Source organism: Euprymna scolopes, chromosome 15 (assembly GCF_053919585.1).
Source record: "Euprymna scolopes isolate OS-2025 chromosome 15, ASM5391958v1, whole genome shotgun sequence".
Lineage (NCBI taxonomy): Eukaryota > Metazoa > Mollusca > Cephalopoda > Sepiida > Sepiolidae > Euprymna > Euprymna scolopes.
Window position 1 is genome coordinate 27,430,291 of NC_136496.1, and position 20,062 is coordinate 27,450,352.

At 35.9% G+C, this 20,062-nt stretch overlaps 1 protein-coding gene across 2 annotated transcripts in view; it reads right to left on the reverse strand.

Moving 5' to 3' along the window:
- LOC145293754 (intermembrane lipid transfer protein VPS13B-like) overlaps positions 1–20,062 on the reverse strand; it is a 260,242-nt gene that overhangs the window by 172,027 nt on the left and 68,153 nt on the right. For both annotated transcript variants that reach the window (XM_080140245.1, XM_080140246.1), the window contains exons 14-15: positions 11,628–11,839; positions 5,317–5,539 (exon numbers count right to left, since the gene is read on the reverse strand). In XM_080140245.1, coding sequence (XP_079996371.1) covers positions 5,317–5,539; positions 11,628–11,839 — 435 coding nt within the window. The remainder of the gene's footprint in view (positions 1–5,316; positions 5,540–11,627; positions 11,840–20,062) is intronic.

Consider the following 20,062-nt stretch of genomic DNA (forward strand, 5'->3'; position numbering starts at 1 on the left):
AAACCATATGGAAATGATTTATTTTTAAAAATTATTTTAGTTTTAATACTTCATGAAATATATATATATCTATATATCTATAAAAGTAAACATGTCTGTGTGTGTGTGTCTGTGTACATTTCCCTACGCAATAACTCTGTCAATTTTTAGTCTACAAACTCGAAATTTGATATACAGGGTACTGAGATATAGGAAAATCAATGTGATCGGTTTTCGGCCAAACATTTGGTTGTTAAGGGGTCAAAGTTCAACGATTTGACCATTGAGAAGTCTACCAAACTCCTCTGACAATTTTGGGTCTAAACACTTGAACTTTTAGATATAGGTTCCTTGGATATGGATCTAACTTAATAACTTGATTTGAGTCCAAAACAATTAATGTTAAGGGGTCAAAGTTAAAAAAATTTACCTTCTTTTTTTTTTTGCTCAGCATACACCTCCAAATACTCGGGCAACGCCAGGCACCCATACTAGTATATCTATAAAAATGAAAGTGTCTGTCTGTCAGTATGTCTGTGTACATTTCCCTACACAATATCTCTGTCAATTTTCAGTCTACAGACTCGAAATTTTATATACAGGGTACTGAGATTTGGGAAAATCTTTATAATCCATTTTCGGACAGAAATTTGCTGTTAAGGGGTCAAAATTCAACGATTTGACTTTTGAGAACTCTACCAAACTCCTCTGCCAATTTTGGGTCTAAACACTGGAAATTTTAGATATAGATTCCTTGGACATGGATTTAACTTAACTTGATTTGAGCCCAAAACAATAAATGTTAAGGGGTCATAATAGGGGTCAAAGTAAAAAAATTGACTGCTGCAGTCTCTACCAAATTACTCAGACAATTTCTGGTTTAAACATTTGAAATTTTACATAAAGGGTATTCAGAGATAGGGAAAGCTTTTTAACCGGTTTGGGTTGAAAATTTGAGCTACCAATATATAAATGTATGTATGTATGTTTGCATGTCTGCCTAAAACTTTTGACAGAGGTGACGGATTTTCACAAGGTCAGTATCGTTTTTAGCTCAACCTTTCAGATGACAAATATGGAAAAATTGGCTAGAAACATTAATATCTCCACTTTCAACTGGGCACTTTTTACAGGGGGGGGGTCACTTTTTTCGCCAATATTTTCGAAAATCATCCCCTCTTTTCGATCGTCTAGTCTTAATTAAAACCTATGTCACTTCCGGTTTGGCAGTGGTCGTAACAGCAAAGGCGTCACGTTTTTTTCCTATTCTTTTCCTCCTTCACGGTACAGGTTTGAGCCTGCCTTCCTACTACCACTTTTTTTTTTTTTTTGCTCAACATACACCTCCAAACACCTAGGCAACGCTGGGCTTAAATGCTAGTAATTTAATATATAAAAGGCTGTATGTCTGTCTGTCTGTCTCCATATTTTCAAACTATCTCTTCCGAAAATAGAAGTTGCTGAACAGCGGTAGGGACCTCAAACGATCGGATTTTTATGAACCATTCTTTTATGGTTTTATGAGTCACAATTGATTTCCTTTCGACATGAACACATTCCTCCTTCTGCCATCGACATAATTCAGCTCTATTTTATAATCTCTTGTCATTATAAGTTTACAAATCATACATCGTTCAGCAAGTTCATTCTATTCATTAATAATATATTTTATTTCGCAATGTCATCACTAGCTGTCAACTTGAAGCCTAAGATCAAATTACACCGCAGCTGAGTGTATCTACAATAGTGTTGGGACGATTTTTGGGAATCGGAAAAATCGGAGCTCTTTGTTATATCAGAAAAATTTTAGCCTATTTTCCGATGCTAAAACCGATTCTTAAACAATCTTTTTTATTTGATTTTGGTTTAAGAAACATCTCCCACTGCTTGTAGTAATAATTAAATAATAAATACTTATTGATTTTAACTTCCAGTAAGACTAAAATCTCTAGATCACCCCACCCCCACTCGCAAGTGTGTTTTTACGTTTGAGAAAACATGGGCACATTTAAGATGTGTTTTTACAGTAATTGAGACAAAATAAAACTTTTAGAATTAAATATTTAGAGATTTATAAAGAATCGGAATCGGTAATTGTATCTGAATCGGGACAAATATTGGAATCATCCCATCACTAATCTATGCCCACACGCAATGTATATTACCACACAAATTCTTTTGGTAAGCGAAATGTCACCCCAAACACCTAAAATGCCAGAATATTTAATATTTACATATCTAATTAATCCCCCAACAAAGGAGGGATAGGACCTAGTAATTCACTCATTCTTTTATGGTTTTATGGATCTTTAGCCGGTTAAAATAACTTTTAAGGAATCAAAAATGGGTCAAAATTGAAAAAGGTGTTATAAAATTTTGTATATTCATCTTAGTTTATTTTTAATTTTTAATCAGTTCATATGCATGTCACATTGGTAATGTCATAACATTTTTTTGTTTACTTTTCGAAATCACGATAAATTAAAATATCATATATAAGCATATTTTATGACCAAACAAAGCCTGGCGCCCCGATCCTTCTCACTAGTAAAAAATAATAAACTTTTATTTTTTACATTTCTATGAATAGTTTTTCTTTTTGTTTTAACACTTGTGTTAGCAAGAAACATTAATAATAAAAAAACGAATGACAATTTTAATTATTTGTTAAGGAAGTTTGGGTTTCATAATTCAATTAAAAAAGGTAACTACCTCGTTTATGATACACTAGCGAGGGGTACCCGGCGTTGGTCGGGTATTTGGGGGTGGGGGTTAAAAAAAAAAGTAAGTATGAGGATCGAATCCGAACCGTTGAGGCAAAGTTGTGAAAAAAAAAATGTGCAACGTTAACCATTGCTCCACCGCGACATGCTTATGAAAACACATTTGAATTTATTTAATTAGTTGGACTTAGCAGGTGCTCGTTTTAATGAGTTAATGAGGTCAGTTTGACTGCGGGATTTCATTTACTGCTGAACGCTTTTTTCCTCACCCCCAAGATGTTATAGGAAAAAGACTAACCCACATGCGGCGAGCGACAAATGTTGAATATTTATCTTCCCGAAATCGAGCAAATTAAATAGACAGGCGAGCTTCATTGTTAAGTGTGAGATATTACGATTTATATGTGATATAAAAAGTTTTAAAAAGTTGTGAACCGACCGACCGCTTCTCTGAAAGAAGCCTTTTGTAGACACACAGAAAAAGCGAACACACATACATACATACATTTTCGCTTTTATATTTATAGATTATTAATGACAAAATTATGTGATAAAATTTGTGAAATATATTAAAAAGAAAACTTTATTTACAGAAATGTAAAAATTATTTTTTTTTTTTTATTATTTCCATATGAATATGCTTTAAATATATTTTTTTATAAATATTTATAGAAACATAAACTATGAAAGTTTAAATTAGATTTTAGAAATAAAATATTTTCATATGAATATATTTTAAATATCAAAAAAGCAATGTAAGAAAATACAACCTTATTATTTTTTTTATTACATCATGATAAAATAAGTGTTCACATATGGTTTCGTATTTCGTTGTATGCTTAGCGACTTCTGTTCCATATTCCCAAATCCATTCCACTAACTTTGGATACTGAATTTTTGGATTTAAACCATATGTGTCCTTTTGTAATTGCCTATGACAGATCTGATGGAATTTGAACCCAACCTAGACAATCTCGTAGTCATTGGTTTGGCTAGAAATTTTTCTATTTGCCTAGTAAACAACAATGTTTAGTTATGAAAGGTCAACGAAAGATAAATTTCTTCATAGTAACCAACTGCAGCAATGAATAAACAAGAGACTATATTATTTTGAAAAGATTAAATCAAAATGTTTTTTCATTTCGGTTGTGCATCTTACAAGTTAACATTTTCTGGTTACTAAGTACCAGAGAACAATATGGCATGACCGCCTCAGGGAATGGTGGAGCTCTCCACTGGGGGTTGGTTGGTTGGTTGGTTAGTTTTGTTTTACGGCATATCAAACCTTTTCGGGTTATTTAATACCGAATCCAAAGATTTTGAAGAAAAAAGTTTTTTAATAGAATATATTTGTTGTTTTCACGTCGGTTTCTATTTAACTCATAGTTGGGACCCTAACAGGTACTACCGCTCCGGGTCAGAGTGGACCTAGGAGCAATGGTAATTAAAAGGTGGCTCCACACTCCCCAAAGCCCACAAGCTGGGGCCTCACCACTGGATATAGTTTAAGGTCATATCCAGGACCCCCATTGAGGGACTTTTACCCTCTGCAGGGGCGTGTCGGCGTATTCTAATGCCCCACCGACAGGGCCACTCCACTGGAGGAGATTGAGACCTTGAAACACTTAACAAGGCCGGGAATGATGCTGATATTGTCTGTTAAGCATGATTGGGTGTCCGGACAGCGCTGGGGTAACCTTGCTGAAAGGATGAATTTATTGTGTTTTTGTACAACAGACATATAATTTTATTGTTTCAAAAAAATGACAAGAGATGTCATTTGGAAAGCGAGAACGAAATATAATTTCGTTCTTGGCTTAGCGAAACCCAACTCAAGGACGTCTGGCTTTTTGAGTGTGAGGTTAGCCAGGCTCAAACAGTCAACCCCTGTGAGCATGTGAATGAGATTGAGCTCTGATCACAGGTTCTCACACCGTGCAAGGTATCGGGACGTCTGTGAAAAGCGTGCTGATCGATGATTGGTTTCGCGGCTTACCCCCAACTAATCCATCCCTCGAAATATAAGCAAATGCCCGTGCCAAAATTAGCAGATTGAAGCCAAATCTCGAGAGAAGAACACTAACCCAAGAGAGATACCTTACCCCTCTCGTATACCGTCGCCACCGTAGAATAAGATTCCGGACTGTTTTTTTGTGCAATGAGATCGAACTGAACAATTGTACATATGTAACACATTTGTAAATTTCATGAATTAATTTGAGTAAACTAGATACCTCTGCGTTTGTCTTCTTTTGGCTTGCATGAGCAACTAATTATTTTCAGCGGACGCCGGCATATCAACCCGATAACGAGACCTGCGATGCGGAAGAATCCTATAAAGAACTCCCGGAAGAAAGATGATCATGACTATTGTGACTTCGGCGGGGTCACGGTCACACAATACATATTGTAAAAGATTGTGTACAATTAATTGAACACCAGTTGCTATTTTATCTACAATTGGAGGGGTGAATCAAGGGTTCATACCTGTCTCTTTGTATTTGCTTATGACAGATTTAATGGAATTTGAACCCAACCTAGACAATCTTGTAGTCGTTGACAGCATCCATGAAGCAAATCATGCAAGCAAGAAACGTAGAAAGCATTTCCTTACCAACAAGTGATCCTTCCAGAATCCGTACTGGAATGTCTTGTATAATTGGCGATGAACGAATGCCGGCACTGTGCACAATGATATATGGAAGGCAAAGTGCCAAAACGTCACTCGAGAGTCCGGCTTTGAACATTTCTCGCAGATTGGAAGGGACATCCATTTTGGGTTCTGTCTGCTGCATGCTTTTCAGGGAGAGGAACACGAGCCAAGGATGGACTTCAATCTAAAAAATGAAAACAGATAATAAATATTTATTTAAAATAAAAATAATATTTTTTTTTTTTTTTTTTTTTTAATTACATTTTCACCCCAAACAAGGCAAATTGCCACTTTGGTGTAGGGGGCTACTATCAGGGGCAACAACTACTGGGGTACTATGTAGGGATTTGGGCAGCAAGGTGTCGGTTCACGTTACACTTGAACTTCTGCACGTCAGTACTGTTGGGGAAGCAGGGACCTGGAATGGAATTCCAGAGTCTTGCGGTTCTGGGGAAGAAACTATTGGAGTAAAAAGATCTTTTACATCTAGGGACCTCTACAGTGTGGGGGTGGGATCTAGTAGCCTGTCGGGTTTGTCGAGGGTGCTCGCGTCGTGGGGGCACAAGTGATTGCAGTTCATCAGAGCATTCACCACTAAAATACTTGTAGAACAGGCAGAGGGATGCAACATTTCGTCGATGGGACAGAGGCTGAAGCTTAGATGCCAGTTCAGGGCCTATCAGATTTGCGACTCTCTTTTGAACCTTGTCAAGGAGCGAGAGACTAGTAGCGGATGCACCAGCCCAGATGTGGCAGCAATACTCCATACATGGGCGAATGGTGGCCTTATAGAGGTACAGGATACTTTCGGGTGTTAGTAGTTTTCTAGCACGGTAGAGAGAGCCTACCTTTCTTGCAGCGGCCCTGGCAATGCCTTCAATGTAATTGTTCCAACTCATGTTTCCTGTGAACGTTAGGCCAAGGAGTTTGAAAGATGGACTCTCAGATAAAGGGTCGTTGGCCATTGCTATTGGTGGTAGAGAGGGTTTCTTGTAATTATTGAATGAAACTAGTTTAGTCTTGGCAGCATTGAACGCGACCAACCACTTTTGTCCCCATTCCACTACAGATTGGAGGTCTTCCTCTAGTGTTTCTGCCATTTCTTTTGAAATGTGTTCATTCGTCTTCCTGTCGTGTCTGCCATAGAGTGTAGTGTCATCAGCATATATACCCATCTCAGAGGCAATGTTGTCGGGGAGGTCATTTATGAATATCAGGAACAATAGAGGTCCAAGGATAGAACCCTGGGGCACTCCCGCATTTATATCATATTGTTTAGATGTGCGACCGTCGAGGACTACCTGGATTTTTCTCTTATCTAAGAAGGATTTAATTATGTTAAGTATTCTACCAGTGATACCGTAAGATCTAATCTTCCTGAGGAGACCCTCATGCCATACCCTGTCAAAAGCCTTAGATATATCTAGAGCTACCGCTCTGCCTTCCCCCGCTTTGTCCAGTGATTGGTATATACGTTCAGAGATCACGGTGAGGATATCTGCTGTGGAACGGGCTTGTCTAAATCCATATTGTTTGTCAGTCAGTAGTTTAGCATCTGTAAGATGATGGACTAGAGCATGGTTAATTATGGTCTCAAATATTTTGGCAAAAAGTGGGAGGAGGCTAATGGGGCGATAATTTGATGGGTCTGTCCTTTCGCCAGAATTCTTGAATACTGGTACAACAGAAGCAGTTTTCCAACAGCCCGGAAAGCAAGCTTCATTAAGACATTTGTTGTAGAGTTTGGAGAGAACTGGAGCTACTTCGGCTGAGCACTTTTTTAATAGCACAGCTGGGATAAGATCGGGTCCACATGCTTTTGAGGTGTCAAGGTTTTTTATGATAGCATGCACCTGAGCAGGGGTGGTTTTCAGATCGTCTAGTGTGGCGTCTGTCCGCATAGGAAAGTCAGGTAGGGGGTGGTTGGAAGGGTCCAGTGTGGAGTTTAAGGCAAACCGACTGGCAAGCATGTTAGCCTTGTCAGTTGCTGAGGAGACAACCTCGTGATTGTTGGTTAGTGGGGGAATTGTTGATTGCCCATTATTTACTACACTGTTGTAGATTTTCCAGAAGTCTCGAGTTCCTAGTTTTTGTGCTTCGATGCGCTTTTTAGTGGTTTCCGTAAATTCTCTCTTAGCTGTCGCTATTTCTTTCTTAACGTTATTTCTAGCTTCTATATACTTCAGTCTGTTTGAACTGGACTTATGTCGGTTAAACCTACGGTATGCATGCTGCTTTTGAGTAATGGCAGTTGCACAAGTCGACGTAAACCATTGGGGAGAGTGGGGCTTACTATAAAATTTCCGCATGGGAACATGCGCTTCGATTGCAGTTTTGAACCAGTCAGTGGTCTCGTTTGCACACTGTTCAGCAGGGAGAGAGAAAATATTTTTCCATGGAGCATCTCTAATTAGTTCCCTGATGGCTTCCCAGTCAGCCTTATTATAATATCTCGTTGTTTTGAGCACTGGCTCTTCAGTTTTGGGACTAGAGTTTAGGGCGATTTCAACCATTATCACTGCATGATCAGCGTTCCCGAGTGGGCTGTGGGCCTTCGCTATGCAGTCATCGGGAACTGTGGTCAAAAACAGATCTAGAAGTGATGCGTGTTGTTCTTCCTGGTCAGGGAAACGGGTTGGAAACGTAACAATTTGTGATAGGGAGTGAGATATAGCGAAGCTATGGGTTGTGCTGCCCGCTGCATCTGTGTGAGTAGAGAATCCAAGCCAGTTTTTGTGGTGGACATTAAAGTCACCAAACACATGTATTTGTGCGCTAGTGTCGAGGGACAGTGCCGTGTCTATGCTGTCAGATACTTTGTTTATTATGGAGCAGTCCTGAGTCGAGGGAGAGCGGTAGAGAAAATAATAGTAGCTAATACTGTGTTGCACGTTTAGTCTAAAGCACATAAAGGCTTGATCATCTGTTTCTAGGTTTGTTTCTCTAGTCAAGGGAAGGGTATTACGAATGTAAACTCCAAGTCCGTGCATATGTCTGTCAGAGTCCTTACGGCAGAGTGGGAGATATCCAGGCATGTTAAAGTGGTTAGAGGGAATGGAGGAGTGTAGGTTAGTCTCACTTAGTGCTAAGATATCCGGGGTATTTGTTAAGAGAAATGCTTCAACATCAGCTAAGTTAGTTCTAAGCCCACGGATATTTGTGAATGAGAGCCTCAAGGGAGGAGGCAAGTTGAATTTGTTTGTCCCTAATCCTGGTTTAAGCTTATTTTTAGATTGTACTGTCGTCATATTTTTTTTTTAAGAGTTTCGGTAAGGGGGAGCTAAACAAGAGGTTATGCGGAGCTTCAGACATGCATCACAAGTAGACCATCAGCTGACCTTTCTCCAATTAGGATTGTGGCCTCAGGAAAGCCCACCGGGGATGAGTGCAGGGTCCCTTTCCATGCGCGTCATGGCACTGCAAACAACCCGATATTATTCAACTGTTGATGGAGCAGCCGCTCTAAGCGCTACCAAAGAGTTAGGGCTCCTGTACTACCAGTCGGGAACAGCAGCCAGGAACTGTCAATCCGGTACCCTCAACCCTTTAGAAGAAGGTCAACCCAATCTTACCGCTCAGGCATATCTTATACTCAAGCACTCCCAAATGTTCAGTTATAGGGGTGGGGCATGCTGGGAATGGGGAAGAACGGCGTTCATTGCCCTAGCCAGGAAACAAGATCTACCGCTGGGTGTTTCTGTCGAATCACTGAGATAGTGTCTCTGCGCTTGACTAATAGGCAAAGAAGGAGTATGGAAGCCGGGCGATAGACAGAGCCTATCTACTCCTTAAGCAATTTAGGTTTGCAAACCGGTGAATTTGTTTGAGTCACCAGCTCTAGGAAGGTTGTCATCCAAGACTGAAGAGGCCTCTCTCCCCTTTGGTTTAGTTTCAGAGTTTTCCTTCTCCTAGACGGATGATCTGGGAAGACCTACTGGGTCCGTCAGCCCTGAGAGGGTTTTCTCCGCGCCTAGGTTCTAATCCAGGTATTTCTGCGACCCCGCGTTGTTAGTGTTAATGGGTTAGTTTGTTGGGGATTATATCTACTGATTAGTTACACTCCTCAAAGTGATTTAGGGACATGCTATTTACTTGTTAATGGATAAAGGGGGTGGGTGAAGTTCATGCAGTGTAAGCGTCTATGTTTGTAAGAGGGCTTGTTAGGGAGGAGATAATGTGATTTTAGTCGTACCCTTTTTTTTTTTTTTTATTAATGTTAGCTTAGGTCTAGTATAGTGTTACAGTATGAGTAGGTATTAAGAATTGAGCTACGAGTTGTGCCCGAGCTATTTTAGATGATAGGAGGGTTAAGATGTAAGTGCAATATAGCATGGATAAGACAGCAAGTATTGAGTCATGCGTAATTAGGTGAATAGATATATATGGGCAGGTTTTCAGTAGGTGCGAATAGAGTTGGAGTTGTAGGTATTTTTTAGTAAGAGTCATGGGGCGTTTTGCATAACAAGGAGTGTCGTTTCAATAACGTAATTAATTTTTCTAAGATTCTAACCGTTTCTTTAAGAGCAATTCTCTTGCATTTGTTTCAACGGGTATGTCCGCCAGATAGTTCCAGAAGTTTGTTTTTTTTTTCACGAGTTCTGCTGCTTCTATAATTACTGGAATGATGGAGATCTTCCTAAGATTCCAGTTTCTTTTTCTACTTTTCATATCATTTCATTATCTTCTCCGTCTAATCTCTATTTAAGACATCATTAGAAACACCGACTTCAACTAAGGTTTCTTCTTTCTCCTCCTTGTCCCATATCACTATGTCAGGTTTGACAGCTTCATTTCCTAGGTACATAGCCGCAGGAATGGGATAGTCCAAAATGTATGGTAAATGACTTATTTCCAACTGTTCTTCCTGGTATATGTTCGATCTATGAAAACCGATATGAACGCTAAATGAGCAAAAGCAAAAATGTAACACAACATTCCACCACATCGTCCCTCTTTTGGGAACACAAGTTAGAGTCTTGCCATGACAAATAACACCCTACCTTTCAAATCCCTTGCCCTAACATTCACAGGCAACATGAATTGGAACCAATACATAGAAAACATTTCCAACGCTGCTGCAAAACAGGCAGGCTCCCTCTACCATGCTAGAAAATTACTCACACCAGAGATCATTTTATATCTTTACAAAATCACAATTCTCCATGCATGGAGTATTGTTGTCATATATGGGCTGATATATCTACCACTAGCCTGTCACACTTAGACATGGAATTCCCTTCCTGTTTCCTGCTTCCCTGACTGTACTAACTGGAAGAAGATTAAATGCAATATGAATGGACATCTTGCTGCTCAACTTCCCATAGTACCTATAGACACAATCCCAAACAGCCCTTTACATTCTAACTGGCATTATGCTTTGTTTGGGTTGAAAAAAATTTTTTTTTTATTTTTTTAAAGACCTTATTTTTCACTTTGTGATTCTATATGTTTTTTCTTAGATTTGTGAACTATATTAATCATTTTTTTTTAATTGTATTGTTCACACAAAAAAGCAGAGTAATCCACAAAAAAGTTCCTACATGTTTCTATGTTCAACTAAAACTTGAAAAAATACTCAACAAACTCTTATAAAATTGGTATATTTTAAATTGTCAAAACCCCGGAAAAGTAATATTTAAAAAATTAAGAAAAAAAAAAGATTCATTCTTTGGGGGTCAAATGGCTACTTACATCAAGAATACATGGTCTTGTATATTTAAGAAAGATTTATCTAAACAGCAAAAAAAAAATAAAAAGAAAAAATCATGACTTTTTAAAATTTAAATTAGGAGAACAAAAAAGCAGCCAAGGGATGGAGTCAAAAATTCCCCATTATTAAAAAACAAAAAGAAAAATTTGTGTGCTGTACGTACCTGTGATAAAACAAAATATCATATACCAAAAAATTATGTAAATTTATCAAGTAGTTTTATTTTCAAGCAATTAATGGAAATTCAACACAAATCGCCTAAGTTTGAATTATGTTGAGTTATCTCCCTTTGTATCTTTTTAGATTGGTTTCTAAATGGGGGACAAGAAAGGTGTTTTTCAGTTGCTCATAAAATTTGATTTTTTTATTAAAAATAAAACTAGTTGATTAATTTATATGATTTTTGGAATATATTTTGATTCTGTCATAAGTACATACCTTACACAAATTTTTCTTTATTATTGTTTTTTTTCATAAAGGGAGAATTTTGGACAAAAACTGAAAAGTTCTTTTTTCGTTTTTGTGTGTGCGGGAGAGGAGGGTGTGTGTTCTCTGTCAGTACCTGTAACTTCATGATGCGTAAAAGAGGAAACCATCGTGCAAGGGTGTTTCCCAAAAAGCTGTCTCTTGCATCCGGACCATCGAGGTTAGCTTTCTCGGTCTTATCAGCAGCATCTTTGGGTTGTTGAGACATTGATTGCGTCTGGGTGACCGAATGGCTGGGACCAGTCATCGTTGTTTGCTGTCGAGTAGAGCTGCTTGAAGCGATTGAAACTAGAAAAAAAAAAGCAAAAAAAAAAAATGCATGAGAACACAAGAGTGTTTAAGACGATAAATAAAACGTCTGTGAAATAAAGTGATTATATCTCATTTTCTACGTATTATTTTAGGCATATCTGTTCATACATTTAAAAGAAACAAATTCAAGATAATGTAATCTTCTATAATACAAATCTCACCTGTCTGTTTAAATTTATGTATGTATGTTTGTATGTCTCACAGAGGCAACGGATCCTGATAAGATTGGTATCATTTTGAAATTCAACGTCATGGACGACAAATACTGAAAAATTGGCCAAAAACATTAATTCCTTCACCCTAAACTCAGCTGTTTTGTACAAGGAGGGGTCGATTTTAGCAAGTCATCGTCACCGTTGGATTGACTTTCATTATTTTCAACGCTTTTTACTTCCGGTCACGTCATGGAGACGTCAGCTAAGACATAAGATTTTCTTTCAATTTCTTTTCCACCTTCGTGTCACGGGTCCGAGCCTGTCTGCCTTTAATTTTTATTTATTTTTTTTTACTCAACACACACCTCCAAGCATCGGACCGAGTCGAAACCGGTATCGTTTGAAAGGGCGATATTTCAATCGAATAATATGTGAAAATTAGAAAAAACAGTCAATTATTTCCTATAGAAATGGACGTTTGCAATGAGGGAGAGTAGCAAAAAAAATCGTTCCTTTAAGACAATTTAGGCAAACACGCATGCGCAAAAAATGTTCTTTCTTGAATTGGTTTAAATAGAAAAAAGAATGACGTTACTTCACTGACGCCATTGTAAAGCAGTGATTAACATGGCAGCATCGTTATCTTAAGGTTGTTCGCACCAACATATTGGACATTTTTTTTTTTTTTTTTTTTAAATTTTAATATTTTTTTAAACGGGGTTATTTATGCCATTTTTTTTTTTCATTCACTTATTCTTTATTTTCACATTTTTTTATTTTTCCATTTTTTTATTTTTCCATTATTTTTCCATCACATTTCCTGTTTTTTTTTTTTTGTTTGTTTTTCTGATATTTTAAAGTTTTAACATTTAAACAGGGTTATTTATATTAATTTATTTATTTCGGACTATTATTGTCATCTTTATTAGTTGTTGTTTCACGACATTTCAACCAACTATTTCTCTGGCCTTCGTCAGGTGGTAACCGCGACGGATAGGAACTTTGAATCTCTTAACTGCATTGTCAACTATCACTGCCTTCTGTAGTTGTCGTCTCCCCACGGTTTTTGGCCAAGTAAGCCCCTGGCCAGCTTTGGGTAGGATTGAAACCGCTATCTTCAGACAATTCTCATCTTATTTATACCTTTTTTTTTTCATTCACCTATTCTTTATTTTCCCTTTTATTATTATTTTGATTTACCCTCCCCCCACACATCATCACACATGGGCAACGCCAGTTACCCCTGCTAGTTAATATCAATGCATAAAAGATCATATTTCATTCAGTTTATTCACTTTATATCATAAAGGGTCTTACATAGACCCTTACATTATTGGCTATCCTCCATAAATCATATCCAATAGGTGAAGAGGTAAGTTTTTTGTTGTTTTTATATCTGTCTCTACTTTTCTTAAGCTTGTCCACATATATAAACATAATTTGGTTATTAATAATAGAGAAAAGCTCGTTAAAAAGTTAAAACTACTAACTAAATACACTTGCTTAAATAAAATGTACATATTAATTTACTTGTCTGTACATCCAGTGTCACAAAAAAAAAACATCATCATTGCAAACATTAATAAGAAACGAATTACTTCCCTTTATAGTCGCTTTTAATCAGTCAAAATCATTAAAACCATTTCCTCTCCAAAAATTTAAAAAAAAAAAAAAACATGGCTGTCTGTTTACGGTTTCAAATTGGCTATTTTATTTTATAATTTTTTTTAAAAAGTTATGCTGAGAGGAGACTAACTTTTTTATTATAGTTTCTTTTTAAATTTTTTTTAAAAAATGTGCAAGTGGATTGACATCTGTTCCTTTATGCTGTGTGTTGAATTTTCATTGAAAAAAAATCTAAATTAAAAAACAATTTTAGGTTTAAAATAAATAAAACAAATAATAAATAAAACAAATAATGATGAATTTTAGGTTTAAAATAAATAAAACAAATAATAAATAAAACAAATAATGATGAATTTAAAACAATTTTTTAACAAATTCTTTTTTAACCTTTTTATTTTTTATATGTTTTATTTTGTATTTGTTTTATTTATTATTTGTTTTATTTTTATTTGTTTTATTTATTATCTGTTTTATTTTTATTTGTTTTATTTATTATCTGTTTTATTTTTATTTGTTTTATTTATTATCTGTTTTATTTTTATTTGTTTTATTTATTATCTGTTTTATTTATTATCTGTTTTATTTTTTATTTGTTGTATTTTTTATTTGTTGTATTTGCTTCATTTATTATTTGTTTTATTTATTATTTGTTTTATTTTTATTTGTTTTATTTATTGTTTTATTTATTATGTTTTATTTTTATTTGTTTTATTTATTGTTTTATTTATTATGTTTTATTTTTATTTGTTTTATTTATTGTTTTATTTATTATCTGTTTTATTATTATTTGTTTTATTTATTATCTGTTTTATTTTTATTTTTTTATTTATTGTTTTATTTATTATCTGTTTTATTTTTATTTGTTTTATTTATTATTTGTTTTATTTATTATTTGTTTTATTTTTTTATTTGTTTTATTTATAACAAGCCTGGGTGGCCAGCGTTGCTCGGGTGTTTGGAGGTGTGTGTTGAGCAAAAAAAAAAAAAGTGGTAGTAGGCAGGCAGGCTTGAACCTGTACTGCAAAGGCGGAAAAGAATGTGAAAAAAAAAATGTGGCGTCTTTGATGTTACCCCCATAACCAAACCGGAAGTGATGTAGTTTTAAATTAAGGCTAGTCAATCAAAAAGAGGGGATGACTTTTATAAAATATCAGCTAAAAAAGTGAACCCTCCCTGTAGAAAAGTGTCCAGTTGAGAGTGAAGGAATTACTGTTTTTGGCCAATTTTTCGATATTTGTTGTCTGAAGGGCTGACCTTCAAAACGAAATAGATCTTGTGAAAATTCATGGCCTCTGTCGAAAGTTTTAGGCAGACATACAAACATACATACATACATTCAAACAGACAGGTGAGATTTTTTAAATTTTCAGCTACCATGGAATTTCCACAGGTTCTGCTAGTAATCATAATGTTGTAAAAGGCGCTGATCGTGTGAAATAATGGAAGGTAGAAGCTGGTAAATTAAAGAGGAATAACATCAGACATAATTCAGAGAGTGGCAATTACCAAAGTCGAGTCTTACATGGCATTGACAAAATATGTTTCTAAGAAGATCTAACAAAATGCATAATAATTAAGCACAAGTCTAAAATAAGTTGCTCTCTCTATCTACCTCCCCCACCCACTGACCTTTCAGCCACTGTAAATTCAGCTGCAGGCAATATGAATAAATCATTCATCTTCTAAAAGATTCTGTGTTGAATTAACTTAAAGATAATACTTTAAAATGTCAGGTTTTCCATTACAGTAAGAAAATTGTCCCAATTCCGGCAATATAGCATCACACATCCCTGTTAGAGTAGTAAAGAAATGCTTTGCGAGCTGGACCCTATTCTTTCCAAACTAAAAAAAATGCCTTGCTGAATCACAGGTCCAATCACATGTCCCTAATAGTCTCTTTCTGCTCTTTGCTAAAATCTTTGAATAATTAAACAATCTAGGAATAGAGGATGACCTCCAATCTGTAGTGGAATGGGGACATAAATGGATGGTCACATTCAATGCTGCCAAGACTGGTTTCCTTCAATAATTACAAGAAACCTTCTCTGCCACTAATAGCAATGGCCAGTGACTCCCTGTCTGAGAGTACATCTTTCAAACTGCTTGGCCTAACATTCACAGGAAACATGAGTTGGAACAATTATATTGAAAACATTGCCAGGGCCGCTGCGAAAAAGGTAGGCTCTCTCTGCCATGCTAGAAAACTACTGACACCTGAAAGTATCCTGTACCTCTATAAGGCCACCATTCGCCCATGTATGGCGTATTGTTGTCACATTTGGGCTGGTGCATCTGCTGCTAGTCTCTCGCTCCTAGAAAAGGTTCAAAAGAGAGTCGCCAATCTGATAGGCCCTGAACTGGCATCTAAGCTTCAGCCTCTGTCTCATCGACGAAACGTTGCATCCCTCTGCCTGTTCTACAAGTATTTTAATGGTGAATGCTCTGACGAACTGCAGACACTTGTGCCCCCACGACGTAGACACCCTTGACAAATCCGTCAGCCAGCTAAATCCCACCCCCACACAGTAGAGACACCTAGCTGTAAAAGATCTTTCTACTCCAGTAGTTTCTTCCCCAGAACCGCTAGACTCTGGAATTCCATTCCAGGTCCCTGCTTCCCTAACTGTACTGACATGCAGAAGTTCAAGTGTAATGTGAACCGACATCTTGCTGCCCAAATACCAACATAGTGCCCCAGCAGTTGCTGCCCCTGATAGTAGCTCCCTACACCAAAGTAGCAATGTGTCTTGTTTGGGGTGAAAATGTAATAAAAAAATGTAATAAATTAAAACAAAAAAATTTTTTTTCTCACTATCTGTATTTATTTAGGAAAGTGTATTCTACCGCCGATATCCTAACAGTCATCTTTAAGCATATGTATAATATACTGGACAAGTGAAGCTATGTTACATAGTTGGTTCAGGCAACACCAGATTAGCTGGATCGTCATTGTTATGATCATTATTATTATGATCATCATTGATATTTGTAAATAGAAGCAGAAAGAATGTTATCAAGACGAAATAAATACTTAAAGATAAAATTATTTATGTAAAAATAGTTTTAAAAAAATGTTAACTTGGTGAAAAGAATGTAAACATAAATAAAATATGTGATGAAGGTAGATCATCCGATTTGTGTCCTTGGTCACGTGGAATAATGACGTAATGAGATAATTTGATCAGTTTAAAGAGTGACAGTTTTGAGCTCACGAGTTGGAGAGAACGGACAGAGAAATCCACGGCAGCATTCCAGTGGTCACACCAGAAAAATGTAGAGATACAGCATGTCAGTTTCGCAAAAAAAGGGATCATTCATAAAAACGAATAAATATAAAAATATAACTTGTTGTTATGAGTTTTTTTTTTTTTCGAGGAAAGTGTCTTCAATTATAGGACTTCATGGCAAAAACAACTGCTGGGAAAAAGAACTATACAAAAAGGTATGTTTGTTAACTGTGTAATTGAATATGTATATACACCCACTTCCCTAATTATGAACATTACACATTATTTAGATAAACACTTTCTATACACACAAGTATATAACATACACATTTTGGATCAACTCTACAACACATACTTTTAATAAATACTAGAGGGACACAAGCCATACGTACAAGAAAAGTAGAACATTATAACCACTAGATGATGCACAAGCCCACACACATACAAGACACACAGATATACAAACTCCAGCTTTGCAACAGCTAGGGTGGTAGAGTTTGGTATATCTAAAATTTTTGACAATTAATCCGTATAATCCGTATCCGCTGGACGAATATTTAATATAATCAGATCCTTATTAGCTAAAATAAAGATCTAGGTTGTTCTACATTCAAACAACATCAAGTTAATGCATGCGTATGCAAGGGGTCGATCTTTGGTCTTTATTGTTCCTGATTTTCATAAACAACCTTACTGATGAAATTGTGTCTGAGATGAGTATATTATTATACTAATGATTATTCTTGCAGGTAAACCGAAGTGCACATATCCAAGACAATTGCTGAAACCATAAAAAATGGCCTCCAATCTGTAGTTGATCGGAGACAAATGGATGGCCGCATTTAATACTACTAAGAGAAAGCCTCTTTCCTTTAACATAAGAAACCTTTTCAATCAACAACTGCCACGGTTAATAGCACGCTAACTGAGAGTCTAATATCTATACTTCTCAACTTAAAATTCACAGGTAACACAAGTTGATACAAATACATAGAAAAAACTGCCACGGCTGCTGCACAGAAAGTGGGCTCCCTCTAGCACGCTAGAAAACTTCTCTCACCAGTGTTCTTTATTTCTACCAAGCTGCCCATTTAGGCTAGTGCACCAACCACTAGTCTCTCCCTCTTAAACAGGATCCAAAAATGAGTCTCTAATTTAACAGGTTGCACACTGTCTACAAAGCTCTAACCCCTGTCCCATCATCGCAGTGTTGCATCCCTATGCTAGTTTTACAAGTACTTCAATGGAATGTTCTCTGATAATCTTGCTGCTCTTCGAAGTAAATACATCCGACCAACCTGGGAATTAGCCAAATCACACCCTCCCACTGTAGAGATCTGCAGACATCAGAAAACTTTCTATTTTGACAGCTAGTATTTGGAATTCCCCGCCCTGCTCCTTGTTTCCTTTGCTGTACTAAGATGCAGAAATTTAAATGTAATGTGAACAAGAATCTTGCTGCATAACTCCCCACTTAGGATGCCCTATTGATGTGACCTTTAATTTATGCCTTAGTGGAAATGTTCCTTGTTTGGGATGAATAAAAGCAAAAAAAAAAAAAACAAAACAAAGACAAATATATAAATATATATGGTTGTTTGTTTTTGTTTTACAGCATATCAAACCTTTTCAGATTATTTAATGCCGAATCTGGTGATTTTGAAGAACGATTTTTTAATATAGTGTATTTGTTTTTTAAGTCGTATTCTATTTAACCCATAGTTGGAACCCTAACAGGTACTATCACTCCGGGTCAGAGTGGACCTGAGAGCAATGGTAATTAAAGGGTGGCTCCACACTCCCTAAGGCCTGCAAGCTGGGGCCTCACCATTGGATAGAGTTTAAGGTCATATCCAGGACCGCTATAAATATATAATATACAAATATAAACAAATATATCTATATGCAACACCGAAGATTATGAACTGATGGAAGGACTTTTAAAAGTAAATGAAGCAATGCTGAAAAAAAAAATTTGCTCCATGCGTAACAGAGTGTATATGAGCATGTATGAAAATAGCAGCACATATGAAAATAGCAGCAGCAGCTAAAGGATGGATGGCAAGCGATTGTATTAGCAGCAGGAGCAGTGTTTGAATGTGTATGCTAATTGGCAAGTGTGCTCGGGCTTGCATCTGAAGAAAAAGAAAAAAAGGACACCATATGGTCAGGGAATAGCAAAGTCAACACCGAAGGAGATGGATATGTTTAGTAGGTACAGGCAAAATGAATGCCGATGCTCAAAATGTATAAACATTTTGACCCCTCCCTTTACTTATAAAAAAAAAAAAATCACCAAAAATTAGGAAATTAACCAATTTTAATGAAATTTTCAGTATTTATCAAATAATGATCGCGGAATATAATGAACTAATCATTTATATTTACATCTTAGTGGAAATGTATTATTTTGTTTAAACAAAAAATACCTTTACTAAAGTTATGGTTTTCTGTAGTAAATAAAAAACGCAGGAATTTATTTTTGCTTTTTTTATATAAATAAAGCATCATAATTTGTAACAATAAAAATAAAATGATTTTTATAGGAAACGAAAAGTTCCCTAAATTCCATATTAATGAATTCGATATAACTCGAAGAAAAATTAATTTCTCGAACTACCGATATTACCATTGAATTAAGCATTGTTTATTTAATATTTTCACACAAAAAATTATAATTACAAAAAATATTTCTACTTTTTTTTAAAATTATGGGTTTTGCATAATTTTTATATGCAAGATTTTAATAATTTCCTTGCTCGCAAGAATGTGAAACTTTCGGTGTAACATATTTTTTATATAATATTGAACAATAATTTTAAAAAAAAGTAATTTAAAAACAGGAACATAAGAAAATAATTAAATCAAAAAATGCAAAAATTAATACAAACGTTTAGAAAAGAAATGCACGGATGCACGATTGGGAAAAAAAATTTCCTCCCTTTTAATTACATGACGTCATTTTCACAGTCTTTCGACTACCTGAAATGTTGGGCCTTCGTAATTTTTGTGTTTACAAAATTTTAGTTTGTTGCGTTTTGCGAACGTCAGAATCACTCTGTATAAACAAGGTTTTTTTTTTTTTTTATATTATTTAATTCAGTATCTTAGGACTTTACTAATTATCTTTGAAATAGACCCAGAAAACTAATATTTATCTTTTAAAGGATTTTTACAATGAATTTATTTAA